This window comes from Halichoerus grypus, chromosome 15 (assembly GCF_964656455.1).
Source record: "Halichoerus grypus chromosome 15, mHalGry1.hap1.1, whole genome shotgun sequence".
NCBI classification, from domain to species: Eukaryota; Metazoa; Chordata; class Mammalia; order Carnivora; family Phocidae; genus Halichoerus; species Halichoerus grypus.
In genome coordinates this window covers 32387784-32415196 of record NC_135726.1, presented here as the reverse complement: position 1 = coordinate 32415196, position 27413 = coordinate 32387784, and the positions used below count along the sequence as shown (strand labels likewise).

General features: G+C 43.1%; 1 protein-coding gene across 2 annotated transcripts in view; it reads left to right on the top strand.

Annotated features, from left to right (window-relative positions):
* The window catches only part of TENT4B (terminal nucleotidyltransferase 4B), a 69988-nt gene that overhangs the window by 29066 nt on the left and 13509 nt on the right, over nucleotides 1–27413 (top strand). For both annotated transcript variants that reach the window (XM_036119829.2, XM_036119819.2), the window contains exons 2-3: nucleotides 23984–24107; nucleotides 26023–26069. In XM_036119829.2, coding sequence (XP_035975722.1) covers nucleotides 23984–24107; nucleotides 26023–26069 — 171 coding nt within the window. The remainder of the gene's footprint in view (nucleotides 1–23983; nucleotides 24108–26022; nucleotides 26070–27413) is intronic.

The following is a 27413-nucleotide window of genomic DNA, read 5'->3' as shown; positions in this document are numbered from 1 at the left end:
CCGAAGGCAGCCGCTTAACTGACTGAGCCACCCAGGCGCCCCTCCCCAGCACTGTTTTTTAAATAAGATTTCTTCCGCCATAGAGTGCCCTTGGTGTACAGGAGCTTAAGTTATTTTTATTGTAAGAATGCACACAAGGTTACATTTCTTATGCTTAAAAGATTATAAAAACAAGACAGATTAACAGATTACAGATAAAATGACAAAACCAGTAAAATTAAAATTAATTTTATGGGACAGATGATGTTTTACTCAACTTGTACACTCAGTGTGAATACAGTACGGTCTGCTGTGGTGTTGGGGGCTCTTTGGGAATGCCTGTATTACCTGGCCACGTGACTGCTCTGTTCTCTCACCACTTTTCTCTATTCTGAAAACAAGAAAATTACACAGGGGTGACATTTGACCGTTAACTGGTATATGTGCATTATACACTTAGCAGTTCTTAGCTCTGTTCTTGCCTGTTAGTACCGACCGATTAAAATCCTGTTATTTGGCCTTAGCCCGATGGTAAACCCAACAGCACACACGTGGGCCGGGAAATCCCTGGGCAGCTCTCTGTTTCCAGGGAAGCATCTGGATGATCCAGAACAGGCTTATGTTCATGTTTTTAGAGTAATACTGAAATGAAAACACACAATTTAAAAATTCTCATGGAGAATGTATGGACTGGGAGAAGTGTCCACAGACCCATTTTAAGACCCATTTCGCAGTGTTTAACAAACATTGCTTTATTTCCTTGGCTGCTTGTAAATTTAATTTTTCCCCCTCAAGGTCAAACAGTTAAGGTAGGGAGGCTGACATTCAAGTTTGGCAGGAGGAGCTTGTTTTGCCTTTTCGTTTTTCTGTAGGAACCGTTTAGAGGGCATCTCAATGCGGTCTGCTATCTGAAATGCCTCTGCTGTCCTGGAAGATGGTGGTTAGGGTTCCTTCCCTTTAGGGGGGGTCCACGTCTTTTTCTTAATCACATTAACTTTAGTTATTCCTTTTTTTTTTTTTTTTTTAAGATTTTATTTATTTGAGAGAGAGAGCGAGCACAAGCCAGGGGAGCAGCAGAGGGAGAGGGAGAAGCAGGCTCCCCGCTGAGCAGGGGCCCGACTCGGGGCTTCATCCCAGGACCCTGGGATCATGACCTGAGCCGAAGGCAGACGCTTAACCCGCTGAGCTACCCAGGCGCCCCAACTTTAGTCTTATTGTGACTTCAGTTTCTCTTCTTGCTTATTTTTAGTGTTTTTATCTTAGTGCTTTTTCCCTTGAATGCAACCAAAATCAAAGCTTCTGTTCTTCATCTTAGATCATGATATATGTATTTACAAATAATTTTAGTGCCAAGAATCTGTTGAGTTGGCTTTTACTACATTAGTTTTGTTTGATGTGGTTAACATGACCCTTGAATACCGTGTCTTCTGACTGTGAAATTCTCCACTGAGTTGTCCCTATTTAAAGTGTGACGCTGCCAGTGTGATTTTAAAAATACTGGAAGTGAGTTACGGTGACAAAGCTGCGAAGAAACACCCTTTAGTTTCCTTTGACTGTAAGTGCCTTTGGTATTTGTTTCTACTTGGAACTCACTTTTTCTTAATGCTTTCTTGAGGAAAGACCCTCTCCCTTCTTCGGCAGGTCTGGGGGCAAAGACTAAGACACAAACTGAGGCCCTGTCAGATCACCTTCATGCTCTCTCTCCGATGTTCCTGTGTGTAACCCGTTTCTTATTAGTGTGAACTCCTATATATAGCACCTAAAATCAAGCTGTTCTCTTCTGTGCATGACATGAAGTAGTGCCCTACTCTAATTCCAGGACGGGACGAAATATTTCTATTAAAAATGTAATAGTTTTCTAAATTTGTGTCAAGAAATAACCAGAGAATTATATTTATTAAGAAAATGCCCTTTTTGTTTTGTTTTGTTTTGTTCTTTGGCTAGACTAATAGCATTTATGTGAAATAACAAATTGCTGTGATTGGTAGTAGGATAGGGCCTAGTTCTCAGTGACTTGTCTCTGCTGATTAACTACATGATGTCTAAGTGAGCTGTTGGAGATTTTTCTTTTTTCTGAACAGTGCTATTTTTAATGTTTTTTTTTTTTAAATAGTGGTAAAATACGCAAAAATAAAATTTACCGTCATTAACGTTTTTAAGGGTACAGTTCAGTGGTATATAATTCACAATGGAATTGTTGTACAACAATTGCCAAATGTTTCAGAACATTTTATCCCCAAACAAATCCCATACTCATTAAGAAGCCACTCCCCTTCCCCTCCTTGCGCCCAGCCTCTGGCAGTCAATAATCTGCTTTCTGTCTCTGTGGATTTACCTGTTCTGGACATTTCGTATAAATGGAATCATACATTGGGGCGCCTGGGTGGCTCAGTCGGTTAAGCATCTGCCTTCAGCTCAGGTCATGATCCCGGGATCCTGGGATCGAGCCCTGCATCGGGCTCCCTGCTCGGTGGGGAGTCTGCTGCTTCCTCTCACTCTGCCCCCCTCCCACCCCCACTTGTGTACTCTCTCTCTTACTCTGCTCTCTCAAATAAATAAAGTCTTTTAAAAAAAATAAATGGAATCGATAATAAGTGGTCTTTTGTGACTGGCTTCTTTCACTTAGTTTTCAAAGTTCATCCATGTTGTAGCATAAATCACTATTCATTTTTATATCTATTGTATTGACTATATCATATTGTATTAATGACAAGTCTCTGGGTTAGTTGAATTTTTTTTTTTTTTTTTTTTTTTAAAGATTTTATTTATTTATTTGAGAGAGAGAGAATGAGAGACAGAGAGCACGAGCGGGAAGAGGGTCAGAGGGAGAAGCAGACCCCCCGCTGAGCAGGGAGCCCGATGCGGGACTCGATCCCGGGACTCCAGGATCATGACCTGAGCCGAAGGCAGTCGCTTAACCAACTGAGCCACCCAGGCGCCCCTGGGTTAGTTGAATTTTTAAAAATTATGTTAAAATAACACATAATTTAAAATTTTCCGTTTTAACCTTTTTTTAAAGATTTTATTTATTTATTTGACAGAGGGAGAGAGAGAGCACAGCAAGGGGAGCGGCAGGCAGAGGGAGAGGGAGAAGCAGGCTTCCCGCGGAGCAAGGAGCCCAATGCGGGGCTCGATCCCAGGACCCTGAGATCATGACCCAAGCCAAAGGCAGATGCTTAACTGACTGAGCCACCCAGGCGCCCCTATTTTAATCATTTTTAAGCATGTATAGTTCAGTGGCATTGAGTATACTCACACTGTTGTGCAATCATCAGCACTACTGTCTGTCTCTAGAACTTTTTCATCTTCACCAACTGAAACTTTGTACCCATTAAATACTACCTATTCTCTGTTCTCCGGCCCCCAGTCCCTGGCAACCACCATTTTACTTTCTGTCTCTATGAGAGAGACTACTCTAGATCCTTAAGAAAAGTAGAATCCTATTTGTCCTTTTGTACCTGGCCTATTTCACTTAGCATAAAGTCCTCAAGGATCATCCATGTTATAGCCCGTGTTAGAATTTTCTTCCTTTTTAATTGCTGAAGAATATTCTGTTGCATGTATATACCATGTTTTTATCCATTCATCCGTGATAGACACTTGGTTTGCTTCCACCTTTGGAATATTGCTAATAATGCTGTTAGGAATGTGAGTGTGCAAGTATCTTTGAATCCCTGCTTTCGGTTCTTTTGGCTGTATACTCAGAGGTGAAATTGCTGATCATATGGTAAATCTAGATCTAACTTTTTGAGGAACTCCCATCCTGTTTTCCATTGCACCTGCACCATTTTACATTCTCATCAGCAAAGCACAAGTAATACGAGATCCAACTTCTCCACATCCTTGCCAATGCTGTCATTTTTGTTGTTGTTGTTGTTTTTTTGATAGGTACCATCCTAATGGCTACTTGAAAATTTTATTTTAAATTCTAATATATCTAAATTTCAATGTATACACAAGCACATAGCTGTTACCATTAAGTATTTTTTTAAATAAGTAACAAATATGATCGTAGTTGACCCTTTGACGTGAACTTGGATGGGAGCATGGAAGATGTTGAGGAGACAGTTGTTACTATAGTACTTCTAAAAATTTTAAGTCTAACTGCATAGATTTATTTACCTCCCAAGTCATGGACAAAGTAATGCACAGCAGTACAATGGTGTAAGTTGGTAGACTTGATCTATCAAGTTACTCTTGGAGAGATTATGGAACTTACATATAGAGCAGGGGTCAGCAAAGTTTTTCTGTAAAGATAGTAAATATTTTAAGCTTTGTTGGTTCTAAGGTCTTTGTCTCAACTCCTCAGCTCTGCTGTTGTAATGCATGAAAGCAGCCACTGACAATATATAAATGAATGAGCATGGCTCTGTTCCAAGAAAACTTGGTGTATGTATACTGTAATTTGAATTGCATATAACTTACACCTGTTCCCAGATGTTATTCGTCTTTGGACTTGAAACCATTTCAAAAATATAAAAACATTCTTACCTTGTGGGCTATATAAAAGCAGGAAGTGGGTGGGCTGGGTTTGGCCTGTGGGTGTGGTTTGTGGATCTGTGGTACGGAGGGGTTAGTGGATATTAGAGGTGGTGTGGAACCCGTGTGATATTTGGGTTATTTGTGGTGAAATACTTCAGAGTTAGCTTTTGGTCCCGGCAAAGGACCAAGGGCTGACGGAATTAGGCTCCTGGAAAGGAGGAGTAGTAAGCTCAGAGTAGCAGATCCTAGAATCCCAGATAGCGTGTATGTCTTATGTAACAAAGATCAAGTGATCCGACTGACTTCGGGCACAGTGCTTGGCACGTCACCTTCCATAAGTGTTTGTGGGAATGTAGGATGAGGAGGGTTAAGGGAGGTCTGAAGGATGGGGGCGGGGTGGCTGGTGGCTGCCATATTAAGTGACTGTGCTGTTTGGGTAGAGCTATCTTAGAGAAGTGACTGGTCATACCCTCTCATTGCCTCTGTGTGTGTGTGTGTGTGTGTGCGCGCGCGCGCGTGCACGAAGTCCCGAGGCAGCTGAAGCCTGGGGTCAGTAGGACTCTAAAGTGTGACCAGGTGCCAGGCAGTGGGCTGGGGGCCTCACAGAGCTGCTGGGTGGGCGGTACCATCCCTGTTCTACAGATGCAGGCCCTGAGACTGAGGGAAGTTGGTAACTCTGGAAAGGTCACTCAGCTGGAAAACTCGTTGCTGGAATTTGAAAGTAATTTTACCTCTGCGATCCTAATGGTTGGCATGTTCCAGTGAGATCTGTTTTTCAGATTTAGTTCTGCTGTTGATTTTCTGTATGAGCTTAGGGAAATTATTCTCTGTTGAGAAAAAAAAAAATTCTTGTAGTTCAAGAGTTACTTCTAGCAAGCCTGCCTCGCAGAATTATTGTAGATGATTGAATTAGGGAATAGATAAGAACTCTTTGAAAAAGATGAAGTACCATACAGAAGCAAGATGCTTTGTTGAGGCGAGGCCCCCCTCCAAAGGGCACTCTTGTCCTATCAGAGTAGTGTAGCTCTCAGAGCCTTGCACCAGACCTGGGAACTTGATTCTTTGGAGAAACCCTTAATCTCTCAGTGAGTTTACTTTTTTTTTTTAATGCCTGTATTAAGTGGAATAGGAGCTGAAAGAGAAGGGGCTGGAGGCAGAATGACACAGTAAGAATGAGCTGATAGCAAAGCAGCGGAGCCTGCATTCAGACCCCACGCTGCTCCGAATGTTGCTGGACAGCTACGGGTGTGCACGTGATGGCCCAGAGACAGGAAAACAGAAGGAAAGCTTTAAATTATGTCTGGTATGGTAACATAGCATATTTTTATCATTATTAAAGTTTTAGCATGTAGAGAGGAAAGTCTGGCGATACTTAGATATTTCATCTTCTGTTAATGAAGACTAAGTGAAGCATTGTTTTATTACTATATTCAGGCCCTCTTTAAAATTATCAAAGTGCTACGGGGCGCCTGGGTGGCTTAGTAGTTAAGCATCTGCCTTCGGCTCGGGTCATGATCCCAGGGTCCTGGGATCGAGCCCTGCATCGGGCTCCCTGCTAGGTGGGAAGCCTGCTTCTCCCTCTCCCACTTCCCCTGCTTGTGTTCCTTCTCTCGCTGTGTCTCTCTCTGTCAAATAAATAAATAAAATCTTTAAAAAAAAAAAATTATCAAAGTGCTCATAGTGTCTTCCAAAAAATGTATATGTATGAAAAGTATATGTAATACATACATTTTAATTTCATAGGCTCTAATAGATCTCTTATTTTGTCTGTAGGTCTTAAAAACTCTAAGCCGTTTTCAGGGATTGGTGATAAATTTAGTGAGAGTCTTTACAAGGTTGGTGAGTAAGCATTATTATGATGAAGTTCTGTGTGGCCCAGTATAGACATATTAGAAATACTCTTAAAATAGTAATCATCTCAGGCCTCACTTTGGAGTGGAAGAAATAGTGTGGAAGAATTTCACAGTGCATTGCAGAGAGATGTGACTGCTAATGACTTATGCAGATTTTTAAGAGAAGTTAGGTGGTAAATGAGACAATGTATTTAAAGTAAGTCTGGTCTGAGAGATTTAACATGATGAAACAGTATAGGGTCCAGATCATTTTTATAATCAGTGTTTTAAATATTATGCCCATCCAAAAAATACGTCTTCCTGTGGTATGCTGGTTGGCCGCTCAATGAAAGTATCAGATGTATTGTTTCTGTTTTGTTTTGTTTGCTATTCTGTTAAGAAAATTACTTAGTTGCGAATGGCGGGGGGTGGGTGGGGGGGAGGTGGTTAACCAACTTTTAATTTATTTTTATTTTTTTTTAAGATGAGGGTTGTGGGTTTCTGTTTGATTTTAAACATTTTTGTTTGTTACTATATTTTACTGGCTTGTTCACAAAATTTGTTTAGAGGGAGGCCACATATTTAGAATTGTAGCTTTTACTTTACTCATCATCATCATCATTGTCGTCATGAAAAAAAGAAGCTACCATGTTGCTTTATTCTGGCAAAATGTATAACACATGCTTATTGAAAATAACTTTATCGGGGGAAGCCTTAAATGAAATTTGTCTGTTAATTATTTGTATTATTTGGCCTTATCTTGGTAATTCTAGCCCATGAAGTAGGGCTAGAAAATCGTCTGATTGGCTATGAAATAAACATACAAAAGTCAGTAGCTTTTCTGTATAACAAAATATAATTTAAAAAAGGAAAAAGATTTTACTCACCAGAGTATCAAAACTCCCAAAATAATTGGGGAAAAAAAAAAAAAGCCAGAAATGTGAAGAAAACAAAAAATGTTACAGCGGGTGGCATAAAAGACTTGAAGAGGTTAAATCAACTCATTAATTTTTTAATTAATGTAATTCAAATAAAAATCCCAGTGAATTTTTTCTGAGGGGGGAGAGTGATTTGTTACAATGATTTTAAAGAGCATCTAGAAGAATAAACAGGCAAGAATAGCCAAGAACCTTTTGAAAACTAAATATGAGTTTGGGGAAGGATTGGTTTTTGTACTATCCACTATTTATAGATTTATACAAGAATTTTAAAGAGTAATCTGAGCCCTAGAATAGATAGAAATAGCAGTAGATCTGAAAAGAAAGCCGAACACCTGACCCAACTGTGCTTAACAGTTTAATATATAGGCAAAGGCTTTGTGTATAAATCAGGATTTTTTCAAGTGCAAGAGAAAGAAAATCAATCATCTTGGTTAAACAGAAAACAAAGGCATTTATTTTGTCAAGTACCTGGAGTACCCTTGGGGTGATACTCGCTTCAGTGACTCCCAAGGAAGCTCAAATGCCCTTTCTCTCCTGACTTTGCTTCTTTCTCAGGATTGGCTTCTCTTTCTCCTATTGCTGATGGGCTCCTTTCTGCAGCTAGAGGAAAAGGAGGTGTGGTTGTTGATACTTCCAGGCTTCTATTTTTACAGCCTAAGGTCAAAGAAGAAAATGACCTTCCTTGGTGTCAGTATGTAAAGTCTTAAGGAAGGACACCATGTGGTCATGGCACCATCCCTGGGCCGTGACCATGAGATGCTGCACTAACAGGGTCACCCATGGCCGCTTCTGTCCGGGCCTCCAGCTAGCTCTGCTATGCAGCCCCACCTGAATCACGTGGAACCCTCGGAGAGGAATTGTTCCCAAGGAGGCGGGGAGGTGATACAATTACTGGATGAAGGTGGGGGCAGACCACTGGGCAGATTGGAGTGGCAAGTGTATACTCAATCATTAAGAACAGGATGGAGTGGGGCGCCTGGGTGGCTCAGTCAGTTAAGCATCTGCCTTCGGCTCAGGTCATGATCCCGGGGTCCTGGGATCGAGCCCCGCATCAGGCTCCCTGCTCGGCGGGAAGCCTGCTTCTCCCTCTCCCACTCCCCCTGCTTGTGTTCCTTCTCTCGCTTTGTCTCTCTCTGTCAAATAAATAAAATCTTAAAAAAAAAAAAAAAAAGAACAGGATGGAGTATTTAGTAAAGGGTGCTAGACACTTGGTCAACTATTTGAAAAAAAAAAGTTACATTCCTGCCTTTCACCGTCACTTAAATTCAAAATGAATAAATGACCGCTAAACAGGAAAAAGAAAAAAATTAACTAGGAGAAATATCAGATTTTTTTTTTTTTTTTTAAAGATTTTATTTATTTATTTGAGAGAGAGAGAATGAGAGAGAGCGAGTACATGAGAGGGGGGAGGGTCAGAGGGAGAAGCAGACTCCCTGCCGAGCAGGGAGCCCGATGCGGGACTCGATCCAGGGACTCCAGGATCATGACCTGAGCCGAAGGCAGTCGCTTAACCAACTGAGCCACCCAGGCGCCCCAGATTTTTTTTTTTAATTTTTGTAATAGATTTTATTTTTTGAGCAGTTTTAAAACGGTTCACAGCAAAATTGAGTGGAATGTACAGAGATTTCTTCCCATGTCCCACCAGCATGCAGTACATTTGTTACTGTTAATGAATCTATGTTGGTACATCATTATCACCCAAAGTCCATGGTTTACATTAGCATTCACTCTTGGTGTTGTACATGTATAAATGGATAAATGTATAATGACATGGACCCACCATTAGAATATCATACAGAATAATTTCACTGCCCTAAAGATCTTTTGTGCTCTGCCTGCTCATCCTTTCCTCTCCCCCAGCCTTTGGCAACCACTGATCTTACTGTCTCCATAGTTTTGCCTTTTCCAGAATGTCATGTAGTTGGAATCATACAGCATATATGGCCTTTTCAGATGGCCTTCTTTCACTTTGTAATATGCATGGAAGGGCCCTCCATGTCTTTTCATGGCTTTGATAGCTCATCTCTTTTTAGCGCTGAATAATATTCCCTGTCTGGATGTACCACAGTTTATCTGGTTATCTACCGAAGACCATCTTGGTTGTTTCCAAGTTTTGACGATTGTGAATAAAGCTGCTGTAAACATCTGTGTGTAGGTCCATTTTGTGTGGACCGAAGTTTTCAATTCCTTTGGGTAAATACCAAGGAGCATGGTTGCTGGATCTTTTTTTTTTTTTTTTAAAGATTTCATTTATTTATTTGACAGAGAGAGACACAGCGAGAGAGGGAACACAAGCGGGGGGAGAGGGGGAGGGAGAAGCAGGGGGAGAGGGGGAGGGAGAAGCAGGCCTCCCGCGGAGCCGGGAGCCCGACGCGGGGCTCGATCCCAGGACCCTGGGATCATGACCTGAGCCGAAGGCAGACGCCTAACGACTGAGCCACCCAGGCGCCCCTTGTTGCTGGATCTTAACAGAGTGTGTGTAGTTTTTTTTTTTTTTTTAAGATTTTATTTATTTATTTTGATGGAGAGAGAGACAGCAAGAGAGGGAACACAAGCAGGGGGAGTGGGAGAGGGAGAAGCAGGCTCCCCACAGAGCAGGGAGCCCGATGCGGGACTCGATCCCAAGACCCTAGGACCATGACTTGACACAATGACTGAGCCACCCAGGCACCCCGAGTGTGTTTAGTTTGGTAAGAAACTGCCAAACTGCCTTCCAGACTGGCTGTACCATTTTGCATTCTCAGCAGCAATGAATGAGAGTTCCTGTTGCTCCGCATGCCCACCAGCATTTGATGTTGTCAGAGTTCTGGATTTTGGCCATTCTAATAGGTGTGTAGTGGTATCTTGTTTTAATTTGCATTTCCCTGATGACATAAGTTGAATATCTTTTCATATGCTCATTTAGCATCTGTGTATTATTTCTGGTGAGGTGTATGTTCAGGTCTTTTGCCCATTTTTAAGTTGGGTTGTTTGTTTTCTTTTTGTTGAGTTTTAAGAGTTCTTTGTACTGTGTATTTTGGATACCAGTCCTTTATCACATTATGTGTTTTGCAAATATTTTCTCCTAGTCTGTGGCTTGTCTTCTCATTCTCCTGATAGTCAGATATTTTTCTTTTCTTTTCTTTTTTTAAAGATTTTATTTATTTATTTGACAGAGAGAGACACAGTGAGAGAGGGAACACAAGCAGGGGGAGTGGGAGAGGCAGAAGCAGGCTTCCCGTGGAGCAGGGAGCCCGATGCAGGGCTCGATCCCAGGACCCTGGGATCATGACCTGAGCCGAAGGCAGATGCTTAACAACTGAGCCACCCAGGCGCCCCAGTCAGATATTTTTCTAATCTCAAGGTAAAAAAAGTCTTTTGAGACCTAGAAAAGCGAGGACTTAAAAGCAGAGACTGCAGGCACTTGGCCAATTGGCTGGAGCAGACCTGCACACGCGATCTATTTCACCTACACTGTTCTGTCTTGTTTAATTTATCTTTTGAAAATTGTGCTAGAATTTTAAAATAGAAAATTTACCTACAAGTCTAGATTTCTGGTTTATCTTGAAAAAATGAGAAGTGTTGGCAACACTGGACTCAGATTCCTACGTGGCAACAACTGGCCAGCATTAGGGGGCAGCCACGCCCTTTAGATGGGGTGTGGGGCTGTCAGGGACCCGCTCCTCTGCCCCTCCCATGTGCGTCCCAGCCATGAAGCGGCATGTGAGTTGCCCTTTCTTGTTACCTTAGCTATCTGTTCCTTTTAGGCAAAGATTCCTAAGTGTAAGTCCATCTAAATAAAAAAAAAGAATTTATGCACATTGAAACGGCTTCACAAAATGGAAAAACTAACAGGAAAGTGGATTTGCTGTCTGTGGCAAAAGGTTAATACCCATAATATAGAAAGAATGCTAATGAACCAGGAAGAAAATAAACACAACACAAAAAATAAGAGTAAACATTTTAAAAAAAAGAAAAAAAGAGGTTGATTCCCAGTAGGCCATAAGCTTCATGATGGCAAGGACCATGTCTGCCTTGTTCCGTGTGGGGTCTTAGGGCCCAGCTTAGTGCCTCACAAGTATTTGCTAATAATAATTAATGATAAATTATATTTATTGAGGGTTTACTATGTGCTAGGTAAGCAGTAAACCTTCTGCTAAATCCCTCCTGTACTCTTCTTTAATCCCTACAGAAACCCTCTGAGGTAAGTACTCTGATCCTCGTTCACAAGTGGGAAACGGGCCTGGAGAGGTAAATCACCCACTCAGGCATATCCAGTAAGTGCTGATGCAGAGCTTTTGATTCCAACTCATGCTCTTTATATTATATTTATATATTTATATATAACATTATATATATGTTTATATTATATGTTATATATTTATATATTATTATATATATTTGTATTATATATTAATTCCATCAAATAGCTTATTGAAATGAGTTGAAAAAGAAAGAATACAAATGTCCGGTAAACGTGGAGAAAATTTCTAACCATATTAGGAATCAAAGAATAAAAATAAAATGCCTCCCGTTGGTGTAGAGGTTGGGGAAGGGTCTTCCTGTATTTCTGTGGGAGGCCATGTCAGCATCCATTCTGGTGGAGGGCATTTGGGGAATTTTTTTTTTCACAAGTATTAACTGTTCATAACTTTTCACTAAAGGATTCCACTAATAAGAATTTATTCTAAAAGAAAAATTAGAGTTGATTACAGATTTACGTGCAAAGACAGCCTTACCACATTAATTATAGGACTGAAGAATTGGAAGCAACCTGAACGCCCAACAATAAAGGATTGGTAGAATAAATTATGGTATTTTCATGTACTGGAATAATATGTAATCGAAAGTTCATTTTTGTAGTGTCAGATGACCACTGGATAGCCCCTGTGGGTGTCCCCCGACTCTAGAATGCTGTGCGGGGGAAAGCGGCTGCCGCACGTGTTGGGCAGCATGTGTCTGGCACGTACGCACCCCTGGCCGTGTTTTGCTGCTGTGAAAGGGGGTGCAGCCGTAGGTGATTTTTCTGTTTTTTTTTTTCCCTGCGTGCTTTTCCAAACAGCTATAAATTTCCCTATTTCTTTCAGAGTCTACGATGTTGTTAATTCTGAAAGAATATAAGACCTCATTAAGTCACCCTAGGTGGACAAACATGTATTTTGTGAGTGTGTAACATTCTCTGTGAATTGATTTATTTTTCTTCCTTTCACTTCAGCTTTTAGAAGTTCTGTAAACAGGGGCGCCTGGGTGGCTCAGTCAGTTAAGCGTCTGCCTTCAGATCAGGTCCCCATCCCAGGGTCCTGGGATCGAGCCCTGCGTCGGGCTCCCTGCTCAGCGGGGAGTCTGCTTCTCCCTCTCTCTGCCCCTCCCTCCAATTCATGCTCTCTCTCGTGCTCGCTCTCTCTCAAATAAATAAATCTTAAAAAAAATAAAAGTTCTATAAACAATACCAGTACTTATCTTGAAAGATCTCAACAGCACAGAAAAAAAGCAGATTATGAAAACCTTTCTCCAAGTTAGGCTAGTTCCCAGTTCCATTATCCAAGGTGATCGTTATCAGTAGTTAAAATATTTTAAATACGCATCGGAAGTTTACCCTATTTAGTGTAAATTATTTATTAAGCAAATCATCCCCTCCAATGTGTTTTGGATGTCTGGATTTTCAGGAGTAGTGATCCTTGAAAGTCAGGTACCCCTGTGTTGGTTCTGTGCCTCTTTATTCAGAACCCCAGCGTGGGAAGAAGACATTCCAAGTGCTTGTATATTTATAGAGCGGTGTCTGTTCTTAAACACCAGCCCCTCCAGCAAAGATAGATCCGTAAATGAATAAAGAAAAAATAAAATTTCGGTAGTAGAGTTGTATGGGTTAAACCCATCCCCATTTCATTGTTCTACTTCAGAATATAACACACTTCTGTAGAGTGAACTGTTTTTATTGGCATTTGGACCTTGTCGATAAGGAAAGATTCAGCCTCATTTATTTTTTCCACTCAGCAAATACTTGAGGACCTCCCCTTTGGGGAGTAAACTTAATAACTAAGCCTTTATTTCAAGATATTTGATCTCAGTTGGGGAATGCTGTCGACTGTTGTTTGAGCTTTCCAGCGTTATCCAGGTTTTCTTAGATGTGCTCAGTCCTGGAGGAGTTCAGAATTTTTACTGGAAGGGGAAAGAATTAATGGCTAGAGTTAGATAAAGCAGTTTCTTTCCTCTTTTCTCTCTTCTGCTCTTCCTTAAAATTGCTTGAAAGTAGCATCTGGGTTGGGTGTCAGAAGTGCGAGTCTTGGGGAAAGAAGTCAGATGGTTTGCGTTCTCTCTCTTCAGAGCAGTAAAGGGCGAAGGGACAGAGGAAAGCAAATGAAAAAGCCCTCCTTCTGAAACACTGGCCTAATAAAGTGGTGGTCCAGAAACTGAGAGCAACAGACAATGGCATTGAAAAGGAATGTTCTCATTTCTAGGAAAGCAGGTGGGAGCACCTCCGAAAAGAAGAAGAAAAATGAAAACTTTATGATCTAGGACACAGAAACAGGATCCATTCTCTGCACTTTTACTCCCGTGTCCTAACCAAGGAGGGGCTGACATAGCAAACAGAACATTCCTTAACTATGAATAACAGTTTTAAAGGCCTACAAAGTTTGCAGAAGATTGTAGACCATTTTTCCTTTTAATTTTTATGTCATCATCCGTATTTTCTCTCTTCTTTTGAATCTTAGGATACAGTGAGAATTATTTGGGATGTGAGTACGATTCTTGTCTACAAATAGAAGAGGTAGAGGGCTTTTCCTTTAGCTTTGATACGGTATCTTCCTAATTTAGTTAGGCATGGCTTTTTTTTTTAAGTGACCTTGCTGTATCTTTATCAGTACTGTAGAAAATTATACACATGGTGCCGACCTTAAAATATAAAATAATAAGGTATTCCATTTTTGAGATATTTCTAAACCTTGGCTTTTTAAAAAAAATTACATGCTAACTGTGGATATTTTCTTAACAGCTGTATCTCTATACACATGCAGACTTGTTTCCTTAGGCTACATTCTAAGAAGCGGAATAGGCATCTTTAATTCTGATCGACATCTCTAGCTCTCGGGCCAGTTGCCCTCCTTTCTGGTTCTGACATGTTGACCCACAATGTATGAGTGTCCATTTCCTGGGATCCTGGTACTGAGCTCATTTTAAGGCATGTAATCTCCCTTTTATCGCCGTGTGGACATGGGTGTGGATAGATGGACACCTGTGATCTGAGGGCCCCTTCGTAAGGAAGCACTTCTGGGCTGCATCCTGGATCTGGGCCCACAGCTGAACCGGGGAGAGCTGGGTCTGAGTGGGGAGGCCGGGAGGCGGGTCATGGCCCTGGGATTGACTGGGAGGTGAGAGGCAGGACTTGGGCCAGCATGGTTCAGGAGCCCTGAGGAGGGTCTAAGGGAATTCTGCGTGTGGGAAGTTTACCAGTGAGGTGATATCTGCGCTCTCAAAGTCTGAGTGAGAAGGTATTCCAGGCACAGGCCGGCCTGTGCAGGAGTAGGGTTCTGGTGGCTATACTGGGGAGAAGAGCCTACGAAGGCAGGGACTGCCCTGATAAGGGGTTTGGAAGTGACACAAGTCGGTTGAGGAGGTGGAAGATGGCCTAGAGAAGGGAGAGGCCAGGGGCAGGGAGGCCAGTCTGGAGGCCACTGGGGTGTCGTACTGAGAGGGAGAGAGGGGGGAGGGAGGAAGGACTGGAGCTGTAAGTGACAGAGAGAGAGAGCACGAGCTGGGGGGGAGGGGCAGACGGAGAGGGAGAAGCAGGCTCCCCACTGAGCAGGGAGCCCGATGCGGGACTCGATCCCAGCACCCTGGGATCACGACCTGAGCCGAAGGCAGACGCTTAACGACTGAGCCACCCAGGTGTCCCGGGAAGTTTTTGGTTTTTTATTTTTGTTTGTAGGACGGACACGATACGGAGACCTATTAACCCCAGAGGATGAGGAAGAAGGATGAACCAGGAAAGACTGAAATTTACATTTGGGAAAAGAGTAATTCAGGGAGGAAAACACAAGGAGAAGGAATAGGTTTTGGAGAAAGATAAGGAATTTCGTTTTGGATTTATTGATTTTGAGGTGACATCTAGGTAGGGGTCTCTAACTGGCAGCTGAAAATATAAGAGCACGGGTATGTGTATGTGTGTGTGTGTGAATTTCTTTGTGAAATTTAAATTCTAGAGCCTCTTGAAGATGTCGTTCAGACTGCACCAGGATTGCCCTAGGCCTTGCTGTTACTCACTTCTCTTGGTGCCTGTGTGCATTTGAGAAAAATCAAACAGTACACAAGGGCAGAAATCCCAGCACCTCACACCTCAGTCCCACTCTCCAGAGGAAACTCCTGCCAGCAGTGTTTATGTATTCTTCCAGAAATTTGTCTTGCATATACATACGCATGTAAGTCTACAAATCCCTGGAAAGGGTGACTCAGACACCAGCAGAAGCTCAGTACGTGTACTGCGTCAGGCATGCAGTAACTTCCCAGATGCTGTGTTGTGTGTCTGTTGCTGTGTGCATGGGTTTGGGGTCCCTCTGTTTCCCCAGGGGTCGGTGCTGTTCACAGGCTGACCCGAGTTCCTTCTCCCGGTGCTCAGTTTCTCCAGTAGCTGGGCATGTAACTTTTTGGTCTGTGAGGCTACGTACTTGAGTCTTTTACTCCTTTAAGTGTTAGTTTTCTTCAGTGAGTGTTCATTGTCATTATAAAGATCTTGTTATAAAAGTATACAAAGGTGGGGCGCCTGGCTGGCTCAGTCAGTAGAGCATGATCTCAGGGTTGTGAGTTCAAGCCCCACACTGGGCATAGAGCTTAGTTAAAAAAAAAAAAAGTTAATTAACAACAGTAATTAACACGTATGAGGTTTTTTTAAAGATTTATTTATTTGAGAGAGAGAGAGACCGCAAGTGAGAGGGACAGAGGGAGAGGGAGAGAGAATATCAAGCTGACTCCCCGCTGTGCAGAGCCCGACATGGGGCTTGATCTCATGACCCTGAGATCATGAACTGAGCCAAAGCCAAGAGTCAGATGCTCAACTGACTGCACACCCAGGCACCCACCCCCTAACATGGATGCATTTTTAAAAGGTAGACTGTTTAAATGTATACATTTTTTAAAAAAGATTTATTTATTAGGGTGCTTGGGTGGCTCAGTCAGTTAAGCATCTGCCTTCGGCTCAGGTCACGATCCCAGGGTCCCGGGATCGAGCCCTGCGTCGGGCTCCCCTGCTCAGTGGGAAGCCTGCTTCTCCCTCTCCCCCCTGCTTGTGCTCTCTCTTGCTATCTCTCTCTCTCTCTCAAATAAATAAAAATCTTTTAAAAAATTAAAAAAAAAAAAGATTTATTTGAGAGAGAGAGCGGGAGAGTGGGGGGGGGGGGCAGAGCGAGAGGGAGAGAGAATCTCAAGCAGACTCCTCACTGAGCGTGGAGCCTGATAATAGGGCTCGATCTCATGACTCTGAGATCATGACCTGAGTTGAAACCAAGAGTCAGATGCTCAGCCGACCCTGCCACCCAAATGCCCCTAAATGTATACAGTTTTAAAAAGTGAATCCCTGCCCACCCCGATTCACTTACCAGATTTAATCACTGTAAACAGTATGGTATATAGACTCTGTTCTGTGGGTTGGGGGTTGGGAGAAATACACACACAAACCCACACTTTTATGTGGGAAAATATAAAGAAAACGACAAATGGCCCGTAATCTTTTTAAATAGATAATAACCCCTTTAGAAAAGTAGACAAACAAATACACACTGAGCGTTTGAAAATAATTCTGTGCTTTTACAGTACTACTCTGTACTAGCACAGCATGATGTGAAATAAAACGTTGGTCTCCCTCACTCTGCTGTCATGCCCTGTCCTTAAGGTAATCACTGTTAACAGTTCTGCTTCCAGAGAATTTGTAATGCAAATAGAAACTCTGTGTGTGTGTGTCTTTTTAATGCACCCGTAATGAATCTTGTTAAACACATGTGCTTTTTCTTTTAAGCTGAACACATCTGGGCTCTTTCTCATCAGCTCATATAGCTCTACTTCCTTCTTTTTAATGGATTATTGGCTATAATTTAAGGGAAGGTCCGTGAGTGCTGCTCTGATTATTTAATTGGATTCCATCGATGGACATTGAGGCTGTTTCTCAATTTTTTCGTATTCCAGATAATGCTGTGGTGAATAGCCTTATTCCCTCAGTACTTCTGAAGGATAAAAATAAAGGGACCTTTTAAAAACAGCTTTATTGAAGTATAATTGGTATACAAAAAACTGTACGTAGTTAATGCAAATATTCAACCTGATGAGTTTGGACGTAGGCATACACCCCTGAAACCATCACCACAATCAAGGTAATAGACAGGGGCGCCTGGGTGGCTCAATCAGTTAAGTGTCTGCCTTCAGCTCAGGTCATGACCCCGCATTGGGTCCCTGCTTAGTGGGGAATCTGCTTCTGCCTCTGCCCTCTCCCCCTGCCCCCACTTGTGCGCTCTCTCTCAAATAAATAAAATCCCTTTTTAAAAAAAAGGTGATAGACATATGCAACACCTCCAAAAGTTTCCTTATGTCCCCTTCCCCTTTTTTGTGGTAAGAATATAATATGAAATCTACCCTCTTAAGACATTTTTAAGTGAATAATACAGTATTTTTGCCTGTAGGTGCTGTGTTGTACAGCAAATGTCTAGAGGTTATCTTGCTTAACCAAAACTTTATACCCATTGAACATCTCCCCAGCACCCCTCCCTCCAGCCCCTGGGTAACCACCATTCTATTCTCTGCTTCTGTGAGTCTGACTATTTCAGATATCGTGTTATAAATGGACTGGTTTATTTCATTTAGCATAATGTCCTTCAGGTTCATCCATGTTGCAAGTTTCAAATATTTCCTTTTATAAGGCTGAATAATGTTGTAGGTCTATACTCCATTTTCTTTATTCATCTGTTGGTGGACATTTGGGTTGTTTCCATATCTTGGCTATTGTGACTAATGCTTCAGGGATCATGGGAGTACAGAAATCTCTCCAAAATCCTGATTTTAATGAAAGAAGGGGAATTTAAGGGGTGCCTGGGTGGCTCAGTTGGTTAAGCGTGCAACTCTTGGTTTTGGCTCAGGTCATGTCGTGAGAGATCGAGCCCTGCATTGGGCTCCACAGTCAGGGTGGAGTCTGCTTGAGATTCTCTCTCTCCTTCTCCCTCTGCTCTTCCCCCTGCTTGCATGTGCGCTCACTCGCTCTGTCTCTTGAAATAAAATCTTCAAGAAAAAAAGGGGAATTTTAAAAAATTATTCATATAAATGTTGTTTATCATTAATTAGGACAACCACCGTTGGAGAGGTTGTAGTAATTTATACTTTCACATGTAGCATGCAAGTGCCTTTTCCATATATCTTTGTCAAAATTGGTTATTATTAACTGTAACATTTTTGTGCGGGGAAGTATCTCGTTATGGATAGTAGTTGAATAGAACTTTGTCAGTGCTTTCATGTGAGTCTGAAGTTAGTAATTAATGAGGACTTCAGTTACGAAAACTGGAAAGCTTGACCTTGGTGTGGAGGTGGCCTAGGCAAGTTGCAGGCCTGGCAGGTGTCCCTGAGGAAGCGGGTGTTAGCCCCTGAACAGATGTTGGGTGAGCCTCAGTGGGGACCAGCAAGGGCTCTTCTGCCTGCCTTGGCCTGGGAGGCATCAGGGAGGCTGCCTCTGGCTTTAGGGATGCAGAGGTCCTAAGCTACTCATATCCACCCCCTTGGCAGCCCAGTTGAAAAGGCGTGAAACAGGTTCTTCCCTTTTATATAGCCAGAGAAATTGAGCCTTCGAGGGCCATTTCTTTACATTCTTAACCCCCCCTCTTATGATGAGCATTATGAAATTCGTATAATTTTGAAAGGCTAGCACTTCTCCTCTGGTAGAGCTTATCTCAGAGCCAAAGTGATTATTTTTTTTTTTTTTTGCTTCTCTGTTTTGATTTAAATGATCTGTACATTGTACTTTTTAAAATATAGAAACTTTTTTGTTTATATCTCTTCCTTGTCTCATTAAATTGTTATTAATTTTGAGGTTAATGTAAATTTTTCCCCAGCAAATTAATTTCGATTCACATTTTTTTGGGGGGGCACCCTTCCCAGTTACACAGTGGCACTTACTTTATCATACTGCTTTTATGTAACATACTTTTTCTTTATAAACAGGGAGTGGAGTGCTTTCTTGCTCACTTTTCCTTTAAAAAAAACAAACACCGATGCCCTCATAGAAGGCACTATGTTTTGGTCACATACGAGTTTTGGTCAAGAGTTATGTTTTCAGGAGCGCCTGCCTTGGTTGCTCAGTCGGTTAAGCGTCTGCCTTCGGTCGGGTCATCCCAGGGTCCTGGGATCGAGCCCCGCATCGGGCTCCCTGCTTCGTGGGAAGCCTGCTTCTTCCTCTCCCACTCCCCCTGCTCGTGTTCCCTCTCTTGCTTTGTCTCTCTCTGTCAAATAAGTAAATAAAATCTTTAAAAAAAAAAGTTATATTTTCAAATTAAAATGAGAAACTGTAAGGCTGGGTAGGAGACATTCAGCCATATTTACTAATTAATCACAACTGAGGTTTGATTGCCAGATGTGGGAGAAATTGAAATTTTCCCTGTGTCGTTGGAGGATTTCAGAGGCATAAAGTTACATTAATTTGTGAAAGCAAGCTTACAAAGTTTCTGTAGTCTCTGGCCTTTATTAGGTCATCGTGCTGACCTAATAAAGTGTGCCAGGCATATAGTGGGCACTCCAAAAACGGGATTCTGTTCCTTCAGGAGTCTTTAAGCACCTAGATAGCCGTGGCACCATGCCAGGAAAATTATACACAGTCCACAGAGATAGAGCTCCCTCAGGATGATTTAAAAATCTGTACTGGAAGTTTTTTTCCCCTCAATGTACTAAGATTTCTCAGTCAATTCTTGAAGAATTTTATGTGTAGCTAGTTACATGTAGGCGAAAGAGGCAGTGATGTTTGTGTTCCCCCCACCCCGTGTGGGAAGGAGATGGCCCCGGCGACATGAGATGGGTTCTCGTGTTCTTACTGTTGGAGTATGTTTGAGCTTCAGTAGCCCTCCTTCCCCCCACACCCTTTCTCTTCCCCGTTTCCAGTGTCACACATGCAAATCAATAAAAGAATCAGGATAACCTGTGGAACCAGTTTTTCCTAAATAGGGAGATGGTTCCATGGAATATTAATGTTTAGGGTGGTCTTATTTTAAAAGCTTATCCGGCTTGATGTGCTAATCAGAAACCTAGAATCCTAGTGATAAATGGAATTTTAGAATCTTTTCCATTTTTTACCAAGTTCAGAAGTGTCTGTGGGGTACCTCAGTTGGTGAAACAAGCGACTCTTGATCTTGGGATTGTAGGTTTGAGCCCCACGTTGGGTATAGAGATTGCTTATAAATCTTTTTCTTATTTTTAAGATTTTATTTATTTATTTTAGAGAGAGAGGACACAGGTGGGGGGAGGAGCAGAGGGAGAGCGTGGAGCTGTGCTGCGCACGGAGCCCGACACGGGGCTTGATCCCACGACCCTGACTGAGATCATGACCTGGGCCGAAATCAAGACTCAGACACTTAACCGACTAAGCCACCCAGGCGCCCCTAAAATCTTAAGAAAAAAAAAAAAAAGAAATGTCTTATTAGACCTTTGTTTGCCTCATGGTCATTTAGTTTCTTTATTTACACTTGTAGTGATGGGGACCTCACTACCCTTCAAGGCAACCCATTCCATTCCCTGCAGCTGTGGTCATTGGAAATCTCTCCTTCTGGTCATCTGAAGCCTGCCTGTGGTGGAACAGTGTGGAACTTAAACATTATCCACCACAAAACTACTTTATTTTATTATTTTTTTTTTAAAAAGATTTTATTTATTTATTTGACAGAGACACAGCGAGAGAGGGAACACAAGCAGGGGGAGTGGGAGAGGGAGAAGCAGGCTTCCCGCTGAGCAGGGAGCCCGATGCGGGGCTCGATCCCAGGACCCGGGATCATGACCTGAGCTGAAGGCAGACGCTCAACGACTGAGCCACCCAGGCGCCCCCATAAAACTACTTTAAATGAGTATTTCTTTTCATTAGACTGAAATTACCCAGGACAAGGATCACTTTTGACTGATGAACCTTCTTTCCTTTAGTGTGTTTAACTAGGCACTCAATAATGTTTAGAGAATAAATTCTCACTCAGTTTCTTGTGATTTGAAGATTAACTGGAAGTTGGGCTACATATTTTTTGCCTGTATTTGAATTAGAAATGGTGTAAATGGGCCTTTGTGGAGTAGATACAGTCACGTTTAGGGGTTTTTCCCTTTGGTTAAAATGGAAGTATTCCCCAGTGGTTTTGGACCACAAATATGCTTTGATCATCCATAGCAGACGATCCCGTTAGTTAAGAAGAAATCTGTTTTCCTTTTAATTTGTGGTCCTCTCCTTCTGAAAGAGCAGCACAAGCTGTGGACTTTCTGGACTGATCATTTTAGCTGTTGTCTTCAAGAAGCTGAAGGGGATAGCCTTAGGAAAAAACCCTGGGAAGCTTTAAGAAAAAAATCAGAAGGTGATGATCCTAAGGTACCCAGCAGTGTACCCAGGAAGACTTGATCCCACTGGGAGTGTACGGATTCGTGTGCAGAACTCCCTGGAGTTTTAAGATCCAGTTTGGTGTTTTTTCTTTTTTTGTTTTGTTTTTGTTTTTGTTTTGCAGCATTGCACAGTACACAAGCCGAACACCGCTCCAAATCATTCCTTACCAAATGGCCCAGGTTTTGACATTAAGGGCCCGAAAAGGATCCTGGTTGCTAACCCCCAGTTTGTGCCTGAGGACACTGAGGCTGGAGAGCACCAGTCCCTTTCTGGAGGAACACAGCTGCCCTCAGGCAGAGCCTGAGTCTAGAACTCAAGTTTTTTGACTCTCAGCCTAAAAATAAAACATTAGAAGAGACAGAGACTGTTGATTGCTTACTTGGCCACGTTTTAAATGTTATAGCCAAGTGGGGGTTGGGAATTAGGCATTTTTTTTCCCCTTCCTCAAGATCATTTTTGGTTTCCTTGTGCTTCCAGCTTCCTGCGACTCCTGTAACTGCTTTAAACCAGGATCCTTCAGGACTGTGTTCCTGCGGGGCTGCCCTGCATGCCTGCCCCCCAGCCCTGCCGGGTGCCCCTCTTGCTCCCAGGCACTTGGCAGCCGTTGCCCTTAGCGCCCTTCTCCTGGCCTCCTGCTCAGCCACTGCTGTCCGAGGAGACCCCGTGAGATCCATGCTCACGCGGCCTCCGGGGTCGCCAGCATTCAGCGGAAGTTTAGCAGATATCCTCCCATTTCCCCCTCACTTTCCCTCCTAAAGGTAGCTCCTCACAGCTGCACCTGCTAGCTTCAGTTTCTTCTGTCCTCCGGTCATAATCGACTGCATTCAGCTCAGTAGCCAGCCTAGTGGGTTTTTCCTTTCATCGTGTTCATTGATTCCCTGGCCTCTCAGGCCTCAGCCCTGGTGGGCATCCTCCCTCCCTCCCTCCTCCTTCCCACTGCTGGTCGAGCTCTGTGGGCCCAGCCACTGTGTGTGTGCGCACGCGTGTGTGTGCTGTCTGTGGAGCCCGTTCCTTTCCTGTGCCACCCCCCAGGCCTTCGTCCCCTTCTGCAGCTGCAGTAATTTATGGACTGCTCTCTCTGCATCCCGTCTTGTCGCTCGGCCAGTCCATTGTTGACACAGTTGCCAGACGAATCTTCTTCAGATGCTGCATTTTTGAAGTCAGTCTTTCCCTGTTCCCTCTCAGAAGCATTGAAGTAGCTCCTTGTTCCCCTAGGAAAGTCCAAACTTCTTAGCTCCTCATTCGGAGCCCGCTGTGGCCAGGGGCCCGCAGTCCTCGGTGGCTTCTCCCACACCTCCGTCGTTCGCAGCCCGTGGAGTTTGCTTAGTGCTTCCCGGGGCAGCCTCCTTCCTCCTGGGCTCTGGAAATCTTTAGCTCCTTCATGGAGCCTCGTCTGCTGGCCATTCTTTTCAGGTCTCTGCTGACGGTCCCTGGCTCACTTGTTCATCTGACGTTTGATTCACTAAGCAAACATCACAGAAGACATGCTGTTTTGTTTTTTAAAGATTTTTATTTATTTGACAGAGAGACACAGCAAGAGAGGGAACACAAGCAGGGGGAGTGGGAGAGGGAGAAGCAGGCTTCCCGCTGAGCAGGGAGCCCGATGCGGGGCTCCATCCCAGGACCCTGGGATCATGACCCGAGCCGAAGGCAGACACTTAACGACTGAGCCACCCAGGCACCCCAAAAGACATGCTGTTTTGCTCCTGTGAGGAATGGATCATAGAGGGGTGAGAGGGTCAGGGCTCTGTGGCCAGGAAGCTCGCCTGTGGCATCTGGATTCTGTATCTTTCTGTGTTGGTGTCTACCGGATTGGAAGTGTAAAGGCAGAGGCTGGGCCTTTGATATTAAAATTTAAAAATAAAAAAAACGTCACCAGCGCACGTCCACGCAGCGAGCGTTCTGCACGGGCGCGTTAATCAAGTCCGCGATAGCTGCCGTTAAGACTTTTCGGAATTTCTTATTTTATGTAACTCTTCTGGCATTTTTTTTTTATTAAATTCTGTATATTCCCATCTTAGCCTAGTGTCAGTGGTAACATTAAAATTAAGGTAGAAATCTGTGAACATAAAGTCATCAGTGAAGTTACAAGACTTAATTAGATAAGGGTATTTAAGATAGTGATTTCTCATCAGACTGGCCTTGCCCATATTAACTTTCCTGCTTTTTTTTTCCTTCAGTCTGCATGAAGAAATCAGTGATTTTTATGAATACATGTCTCCAAGACCGGAGGAGGAGAAGATGCGGATGGAGGTGGTGAACAGGATCGAGAGTGTGATTAAGGAGCTCTGGCCCAGCGCGGACGTGAGTACCTGTCTGGGTAGCTGGGTGCTGAGGGTGCTGTCCCTGTGCACAGGCTGGAGAGAGTCTCAGTCTTCACACTCAGGTCTATGTGCGTCTCAACACTTATGGTCCAATTAAATTTTAAAGGCAAATGGTTTCCTCTAGCCTTTAGAATTCAGGGCATCCTAATTTTTTGCAGTGAATCGGATGACTTAGTTAAAACTACTTCTTTGCAGTGCTGAATAGCAATACTAAAGGTAAACTACATTTAGGAATCATTAGTATACAGAGAAGAAGGACAGATCAGGCCTTCTTGTAGTAGTGTGTTACCGGATCTGATGTAGGAAAATCCCACTACTGTTTTCTTCCAACCTGCTGGTACAAATGTTATATAATTGTTTATAGCCGAATGAAAATGTCAAGTAGAAGCTTCTTATGTCATTAGAAGTTCATTTTCTTAGGCGAACGCAGGCGTAAGTCTGTTTTCCTCTCTCGATGCTGCTGTTTCCTTCCTTCTGGCCCTTCCTTGTCTCCCTCTGCAGACCCAGCCAGTGAACAGAACTTTGGCCCAGGATTTCCTCTTTGCTAATTTGTGATTCTTGTTGAAACTAAGTGAATACTTTTTTAGGGCCTTTTTTTTTGAGGGTCGGTTATACAATTTTGTGCATTCAAAGAAGTTAGAATCCATTACTCAGTGTTACATGGCTTTTCTTTAGACTTTGTCATGGGATGGTGATGGGGATGCTAGGGAAGTTTCTTCTGTCCAGTTGGCAAAACAGAAAATCTTCGAATAAGATACTGTAGGTGAAGGGAAGGAGGGGTGACGGTGGGGGGGGGGGGGTCAATTTTATTTTATTGAGCAGCTACTGTGTGGTCACATGGATTCTCCCATGTGCTCCAAGTCTGTGTCTCTCAGCGGTGGGTGAGTTTGCCACTCAGGGGTCCCTTGGCAATGTCGGAGACATTTTTGATTATCATTGACTGGTAAGGTGCTCTGGGCATATAGTGGGTAGAGGCCAGGGATGTTCCTAAACATCGTACGATGCACAGGACAGCCCCTCACAGACAGCTGTCTGCCCTGAACGTCAGTCGTGCTGAGGTTGAGAAACCGTGATTTGAATTAATCCTCCTCCTCTGGAGGTGGGGGGTTTTATCCATCTTTTTGTTCCCAGAGGAGAGACATGTACCTGTGATTCCGTTCCTGGGTCCATCTTACCTCCGGGGCCGAGCGTTCACCCTTTATTGCAATTCCTTGCCCACCCTGAGCCTTCTGCTGTGCTCCCCGGCCGAGATAGGATGTGTCTGGTTTTACGCCTCAGCGAGACGTTAGGATGACACTGCCAGCCGTTCTCCGTGGAGCTGGCCTGCCGCTGACCCTAACTCAGGGGCCCTCGAGAAGATTCTTGCCTAGGGAACCCAAATTATACCTTTGTTGAACATGTCTCTGCCTTATAAGGGAACACGAGTGACTTGAATATTACTTTTGAAAGTTTTCTATTTCAGTCTGTGCATTTGATATTTTAACCTTATAAGTGTGAAGTATTTTCCTAATGTCTGCGTACGAGAGGTAGCATCCCTGCTTCCGGAAAGCATGGTGTCATAAAAAAAATGCTCTTGGGGCGCCTGGGTGGCTCATTCGTTAAACGTCTGCCTTTGGCTCAGGTCATGATCCCAGGGTGCTGGGATCGAGCCCCGCATCGGGCTCCCTGCTCAGCGGGAAGCCTGCTTCTCCCTCTCCCACTCCCCCTGCTTGTGTTCCTGCTCTCGCTATCTCTGTCAAATAAATAAATAAAATCTTAAAAAAAAAAAAAAACAAAAAACCTCTTGTAGTACTAAAAAACACCAACAGAGGGTAGCAAAACCCCGACATTTCTCCAGAGCATGGTGGCTTTTCATTGGATAGATACCTTAATGTTAATAATTTTTTCTCTTTCAGGTCCAGATATTTGGAAGTTTTAAAACTGGCCTGTATTTACCTACTAGGTTAGTACATTTATGAAGCTTTCAGGGGATTGTGCATTTTTCTGGATTTTGGCTATTGACGGTGGAAGAGTAGAAACGAGAGATTTATGAAATGAAAATTCACTTTATCTGTATTTTATTCAAATCACCTTGAGGGTAGGATATCACTTGAGATGATCCTCTCGAACTGACACCTCTGTCACCTGGGATAGATGTGAAAGTGGACTCTGTTAACAATTTCGGCAGTCGACCACCTTCCTGCAGAGAACTGTTTGCCTCCATAACTTAACCCACTAACTCAGCCGTTGATGTCGTATTATACGATGCAGCCTTTTGCACTCCAGAATGCCAGCCCTGTCGTTTCTTATTAAGAATTGAGACTATTAGCAGTTGTTCCAGCATCCGGGCCCAGAGCTTCAGGCTCCAGACTCTTCTCTGAGGAAGGCCCCTTATTAATTTCAGTCTCCTTAAATGAGGCCAGTCGTGGCCCACGGCCTGGGGCAAGGTGGGGCCTTTTTGGGGATATGATAAGGCTTCCCCAAGGGGTGAAAACCTGTTTTCTGTAAACTGAAATTTCACCATGTGTTTGCTTTTGCTTTTATTGTGGTAAGAACACTTCATGTGAGATTTATCCTCCTAACACAGTTTTGGGTGCACAGTACAGTATGATTTTAACTGTAGGCATCCATCATGTTTTTGGATTTGAGCTTGATTTGATCTACTTTACCCAAACTTAAAATGTGTTGATGTGGAGAGATCCTAGCAATTTCTGTGCTGCCCGTTGCTATCGTAGGCCCGTAAAAGCCATAAAATATCCACCTTGGCGTTCATGAATATTTTTCCTTATTTAGATTCTGAGTTTTAGCAAAACCCTGAGTCACTGTGAAAATTTTAATTGAATTTTCTGAATATGTAGTGCATTCCCATAGTTCAGATTGAAAAGGCACACAATAATTACAGTGAAAAGCGTGGATCCCACCTGTGTCCCCTGTCCTGGAGGAGCCACGGGTACCCGTTTCTCACACGTCCTTCCAGGAACATTCTGTACATATAAAAGGAAACGGGTATGTGTCTTCTTCCTTTTTCATCCAAATGGTGGCATCCTACATACACTGTTTGCAACTTACTTTTTACACTTAATTATCTAAATCAGTTAATCAGTTAATCTCATCGACATGGGCATGTCTTAAGTTTTTTAGTCCCAGAAACCTTTACGAACAGGAAATGTTCACTGGTGTTTTCTGAGGTTTTACTTCTTTCAAAATTACCTGTTTCCTGAAGCGTGACTTCTGTGAGATGACTAGAAGGAGATGGTTGTTAAAGTCACCAGCCTCCCCTTCCCCTCTAAAAAGCAGCCACCGCCAG